Source organism: Tiliqua scincoides, chromosome 2 (genome assembly GCF_035046505.1).
Source record: "Tiliqua scincoides isolate rTilSci1 chromosome 2, rTilSci1.hap2, whole genome shotgun sequence".
NCBI classification, from domain to species: domain Eukaryota; kingdom Metazoa; phylum Chordata; class Lepidosauria; order Squamata; family Scincidae; genus Tiliqua; species Tiliqua scincoides.
This window is the reverse complement of record NC_089822.1, coordinates 115,158,884-115,165,687: the sequence shown is the minus strand read 5'-3', so window position 1 is coordinate 115,165,687 and position 6,804 is coordinate 115,158,884. Positions and strand designations below refer to the sequence as shown.

General features: G+C 44.4%; 1 protein-coding gene across 1 annotated transcript; it reads left to right on the top strand.

Annotated features, from left to right (window-relative positions):
• Positions 1-3,439: 3,439 nt before the first annotated feature.
• On the top strand, positions 3,440-6,502 carry LOC136641778 (caveolin-2-like). Its single transcript, XM_066617805.1, has 3 exons — positions 3,440-3,834; positions 4,221-4,408; positions 6,108-6,502. The coding sequence occupies exons 1-3, from the start codon at positions 3,682-3,684 to the stop codon at positions 6,256-6,258; spliced, it is 492 nt and encodes a 163-aa protein (XP_066473902.1). The 5' UTR covers positions 3,440-3,681; the 3' UTR covers positions 6,259-6,502.
• Positions 6,503-6,804: the final 302 nt, after the last annotated feature.

Genomic DNA, 6,804 nt, shown 5'->3' with positions numbered 1-6,804 from the left:
ATTTTGTTTCAGCTTTTTTTACTGTACTGGTTTTCAATCACTGATTCATACATGAATTGATGACCAAAAACTAGCTATTGGTGGGGCTTTCACAGCCAGCTAGCTACCTCCCTTCCTGCCTTGCTGGCCCTGCAAGGCATTCTGGAGCACTACCTGCCTTTTTCTGCCATTATTCCATTCCTTTTCAAGTACCCTTAAAGGTCCTGTTGAGTACCCCTGGGGGTTCATGAACTCCAGGTTGGGAACCACTGTTTTACTGGTATGTTGTTTACAGTGCTGATAGTGTTTACAAAAAGGTGGCGAAGACCAGAATTGTAAAAGGATAAAAATGTTTCTTATCATCTTTTACTATATTTTTCATAAATTAGAGATTGTACTGCTCTTAGGTAACAATTACTAGTAGTTTATTTTTCAGAATCGGGCCTCAGGTAAAATCAGACAAAACTATAGTCAGACACCCCCCCTAAATTTAATCCCTGACTTATCCAAGGGTCATAGAAAATTCCATGATTTTTTGGCTCGAAACCTGCCCTTGACTTCTCTGTGAGATCAACTTATAGGCAAGTATCTGCAGTATACCTGACTGTCACCACCACCCGGGCAGGTAGATTTGGGCTCCTCATTGGGAAGCCTGGTAGACCTGGGTTCTAAAGACTATTCTGGCTGTTGTCACTCTTCCCTGGCCTGTTTTGCTCATCTCTACCCTCATTCTTCCCACCCCTTTGCCACTCTCTCCCGCTTTGGGATGGAGCCCCAAATAAACTTTGCACCCCCTGATAAAATTCCTCTCAGAGGCCCTGTCTGGTTTCACCTCCCTGCATAATATATTATGCATATAGGTTGCATAGATGGAAGACTGGACCCATTGATGTGTACCTATTGTGCATACCACTGGTGTGGGAATGCAAAGGTGCACAGGTGAGGATATGTACTCCCACTAGAGTAATGTAGCCATGTAATCCACATAGATTGAAGAGAAATGTTATATTTACACCACAGTGGAACTCTTGTGCCCGTCACTGACACATAGTATTGATCAGGGTAGGGAACCAAGAGATCAGCTCTTCCCTGTGTTCTACACAGTGTATCCTATGGTCTACCATTGGATGTGATCATGCTTATCAGATAAGCATCAGATAAGAACTATGAGGGCATGCAAAGTCACGTACTGATGGTCCACCAAAGTCTGAACCTGAGCATTCTTCTGGAAGAAACATGCTACATTGTTCTAAAAGGAGCTTGGTATAGCTAACAGTATTTTAACTGTTATTTTGATCTAAACATTTCATTTTCTGTTGTATTATAAAATGATTGTTTACCTACTGCATCAAAGGGAATATTTATTTTATTTATTTAAAAGACTTATCTACTGCTTGCCAAAGCTCAAAATGGTACATAACAATTAAAAAATTAAAATATAAAATTACAATAAAATAAGAACAACTGAAAACAATACAGGAGCAGATTACAAGACCTGCAACAAAACCATAAAAACAGTATATAGTAAAGCCTAAACACACTAAATAAAAAGGGGTCCCTAGGAACATCCTCCCTCTTCAAAAGCCAAGCAAAACAAGATGTGTTTTTAAACCCTGTCGGAAACCATGTAAAGAGTGGGCTGCCCTCAGATCTTCTTGGAGGTGATTAGACCAGTGGTTCTCAAACTTTTAGCACAAGGACCCACTTTTAGAATGAGAATCTATCAGGACCCACCAGAAGTGATATCATGACCAGAAGTGACATTATCATGCAGCAAAAATTTTAAGAATCCTAGGCTGCAATCCTACCCACAGGTACCCAGGAGTCCCATTAATTATCATTGTTAAAAGCATATACATAGTAGCCTGTTGAAAGTACACATCTATAACATTTTCTCAAATGGAGTCACATACGATCAAGTCTAATAGATTAAAAATAAAATACTGAAATGAATGGCGACCTAACTGAAATTGGTCTGTATCCCACCTAGTGGGTCCTGACCCACAGCTTGAGAAACACTGGATTAAATAGAAATGCCACAACAGGAAAGGCCCTGCACCTTGCTGACATCCCCTTGGCTTCAAATGGTAGTGGTAGCTAAGCAGAGTCCTATCTGACAGTTGTAGGAGACATGCAGGATTTTGAAGGCAGACCTTAAGATACATTCCATCCCATATAGGGATTTAAAGGTCATCACCAGCACCTTGAATTGGACTCAGATCTGAATGGACAGCCAATGTAGTCGCTAGAGTAACAGCATGGCAGACTTAACCCACCAAATCCCAGTAACAAAGCAGGCCACCACATTCTGCACTAACTTCAACTTCTGGACCAATGGTTCCTCAACTTTTTAGCATCAGAGCCCACCTAAAAAAAGTTTCACTTTACCAGTCGCTGTTCTCTACCATCTTCAAGGGCAGTCAGTGCAACACTATAGTTTAATAAGAACAACAATCTGGAGGAAAAATCCATTATGGGTTACAAGCCATGATGTGTATGTGCAACCTCCTGATTTTAGAAATGGGCTATGTCAGATGCAAGGGAGGGCACCAGGATGCAGGTCTTTTGTTGCCTTGTATGCAGGTCTTTGTTGCTCCCTGGGGCATTTGTGAGATACAGGAAGCTGGACTAGATGGGCCTATGGTCTGATCCAGTGGGGCTGTTCTTATGTAAGGCTAAAGTAGGTTACTGGTATTTCTGATCCCACAATCTGATTCCTGGCATGATCCCACAATTCCTGATTCCTGGCATGATTTTAGGGCACACAAAGCAACCATCTTGCTGGCTATGCAGATTTAGATCCAATTGGTGCATGGAAGGGGGACTGTTTGCAAACCCATATATACAACCTTGAGTTTCACTACAGAAGAAAGGCAGGATATATATTAATGAGGGCTGCTTCAAAGACTACAACAGACCATACCTCCTTATAGAAAAAAATCACGTGTGAGAATCACACATGCAACTATTTCACAGTATGTCCTTACCAAGAAGCCACAATTAGTCATGACTCTTGGGTAATGCAAAGAAATCCAGTCAAATAGACTTGCACACATACATTCCCTGTAGCAAGCTGCATGTAGGATTCACGCAATTTCCTGCATGAAGGGAGTCTTCCATGTGCAACAGCCACTAGATGGTTCCCCATGTCAATAAATCCATTTAGCTGCCATGTGTACTATAAATCCCATTTAGTTTACTTGGCTGTGAGCCCTGCTGCTGTAATCCACCAACCCTATTCTGCTCCCAGTTCCAAGAAGATGCCATCCTTGCATATATTTAGCTGGGCCATTTTTGTCCATTTCTGCTCCTCGGGAAGGAACTGTTGGATGGTGACATACTTATAGTCCCTGTTTCAGTTGCATAGCTCATCCCATGGCTGCAAATACCAGGCGGGGGCGTGCAATTGCTGAGATCCATCCGCCTCAGCTCCCCCCACCCTTCAGCCTATGCTGCCCAAGGCTGAGAATAGAACTGGAGTCAGGTTCCTGCACAGAGACAGAGAAAAACTGTGCAAGAGGAGAGAGGATAGATATACTGTATTAGATAAGCAAGAGGACCATTTCAATAAAATACATAGCATATGGGAGAAGGAAAAGGACTGGAGACAGAATTATAAGAGGTGCCCCAGACCATTCCTGGAATCTCCCTCTCGGGTGAGCTGCTGTGCTCGCAGTGTTGACCTCAAATCTACCCAGCAAGATGATCAGCGATGAATACATGACTGAGTACAAATTGGACCCAGAAGACCATCACCCGCAAGAGCTAGGATCTACTCGGCTCCTGCACTCTGCTGTAGACATACCACCCAAAGCGGATCCCCGGGACCCACGTGAGATCAACCAGCACCTCAAGGTAACAAGGGGAGGCAAGGTGTGGCCTATGCTTAGTTGAGGCTACCTAGTTTTTTACTTCCTAGACTCCAAGCTTCCTAGACTCCAAGCTAGACGAGACTCCAAGCTAGACTAGGACTTCCTAGTGCACTCGAAGCTCCCACCCACCCATGGGAGTTGTGTGTGTCTTCATCAGCTACTGAGTCAAGCTCCTCCCAGAGTTAGAGTTCAGGCTTGCAACTCTCTCCCTTCTTCAGCCTCATAGAGTCCTCCTGTTTTTGCTCTCCACCCATGCCCCAGAGCCACAAAGAGAATCAAAGTTGCAAGATCCTCGGTTCTACACTTCTTAATATCCAATCCCACTGCTGGGAAAGTCTCACTGACCTGATTGCCCATTCCTACCTGCAGCTGGAATTCTCCGACATCCTTGCTGAACCTTCCTCGTTTCGCAGCTTTGACCGGGTCTGGACATGGAGCGACATCGTCTTTGAGAGCTCACGCCTCTGGTGCTATCGCATCATCTCACTGCTGTGCGCCGTGCCAGTCTCCCTGTTCTCAGGCTTCCTCTTTGCCTGCCTAGGCTGTCTGCATATCTGGTGAGGAGAAGGGGTGCATTCTCTTTGCTCTGCCTCCCTTTACCCTTTGTGTCTGCAAGCTCTCTGGGCCAACCACAGCTTTACCTGTTACTTGCCTGTAGTTCAGGCCCAGCAACACACTTCGGCAGCCGCTGGTTTCTCTATTTCTATCCTTGGGCCCCTAGAGAGATAGGGTCTAGTTACTGGTGGACTCCATTTTTCTTCCACATTGCCCTGAACCAGTGCTACTTTGGAGGCATTGTGGCAGAGAATGGTGGCTAATGACTGCCAAGCGAAGTGCCATGGCCACCTCAAATAAGCCCATCTCCACAATCCTTAGGGAGCCCCATCTAGGATGGGGCATTTTGCTGAGGTCCTCTCAGACCTGGATCCAGCCCTGCACACATTCATTCATATTCTAGCTCAGTGATTTTCAAATGGTGTCCTTCAGGAAACCTTAACCTATCAACCTCATAGATGAACCTCTCTCATATGATGAACCAGCCATATCATATTATAGATCTGCTGATCTCCCAGGAGGTCTATATACTATACGTAGTATTCTATAGTATAGTATACAAATCAGCCTTTGTATGCTGAGTGTACAAAATATACTTCTTATACAAAGCTTCGTATACAAAGCATACTCAGGCTGCAATCCTAACCACACTTTCCTGAGAGTAAGTCCCATTGAACAAAATAGGACTTACTTCTGAGTAGACCTGGTTAGGCTTGCACCCTTAGCCTTTGAGTATACAGATCAGCCTTTGATCTCTTACTGGCTTGGAAGGGAAGGAGCGTGAATGCATTAACAGTGTATAAGAGCCCTTTACACCCTACACTGCCCTCCCTATTAGGGAGACATAGGGAGCCTTTTTCTCCTGTGTGTAGACTACAGAAAGAAGGGTGAAGCCTTGAACAGATGGTAGAGTGCCTGCATTTCACAAGAATTGTTGGCAGGACTAAATTTTTGGAAAGTGAAATCATCCTGTGAAATAAGCTCTAAGTAGCTCAAATAAGGGACAGCAAATGTTCACCCACTCCTCTGTTGCTAAGGCCATTCTCAACACATTTGCTGCTCCCAAGTGGTTGCAATGTATACTCCAAGGGCACTGATATGAAGAATGTAAGAATATGGGAGAGCCAGATTGTTATGAAATTGGCAAGGTGAAAATTTTGCACAGCTTAAGCATGGTGGCTGGCAGATAGGAAGGGCAAAAGAAGGAAAGAGTCATTTACCTGCTCCTCCATTACCTGGTCAATCATGTACCTGCTCCACTCACACTCCTCCACTCCTCACTCCTCTGTGTGTGTGTGTTGAGAGGGGAGAAAACCTACCTGCAAACTAGATTGTCAGGGAGAAAGATTCAGCCTCATTTTTTTCTCTCCTGACTTCTTTTTCTTTTTCTTCACACAGAATGATTTTTTTTCATGGAGGAGCATTTGATCAATGTAATCCCTCACTTGCAAACTACAGTGGTACCAACTAGAAAAAATGTCACCATTTTATTCTGACTGTATGAATGAAAACAATATTGTTTAGGGCAAGAGCATGTTCCAAGCACACCACACACCTAATCAGAGTAATTATTTCAACTCACCAGTTTAATTGGGGTGTTGGGTTGTGTATTTGGGGGAAAAATCAGCAAGGTTTTGGGATTGTTCACACTTGAGGTATATCAAGCAAAGGTAATTAGTGTCTTATACCTTCCTTCCACAGGTGTGTGATGCCCTGTATCCAGCTCTGCACCATGGCAATGCCTCCAGTCCGCACCCTGTGGGCCAGTATCCTGGATGTGGCAATAGCCCCACTTTTTGCCAGCCTGGGGCGCTGCTGCAGTTCCATCTACCTAACCATCACTCAGAAGTGACTAACAGCAGCCATCTCTCCCCTGACACCTTCATGACAAAGACTCTTCAACGTGTTTCATGAAGATATTCTGAAGATGTTTGATTTCATACAAGATAGAACTAATGGGGACCCTTTAACCTTGCTTGTCTTGTTTCTCACCTGATTGTTTTCAGAACCAATGGAGTTATACAGAAATGAGGGGAGAAGCCCTCATTGATATTGGGTGTTACACTTGAGAGTGAGCTGTGTATACAAATAAAGCCTTGGGCCAGACACAATCCTAGGGAGCAGTCTCCCAATGGTTTGAGTGTATCCTTTGGGATGACCAAAAGCTATTCTGGGGGCACCAATCCCAGTTCCTTGGGATGACCTGGGAGAGCATCATTCACAGGTTAAAGTGTGCTGTGCAGAAACAAAGCTTTGTAACCGAAGGGGTGGTGGTGCACCTCAAAGAGGACAGTAGTGTCTCACAGCTATGTAGGCATTGCCAGCTTGCTGGGACAAAATTTGAACTGTGCCCCTGCGGCACCCCTGCCTGGTCCTCTGATAGGACACTACCATTGCC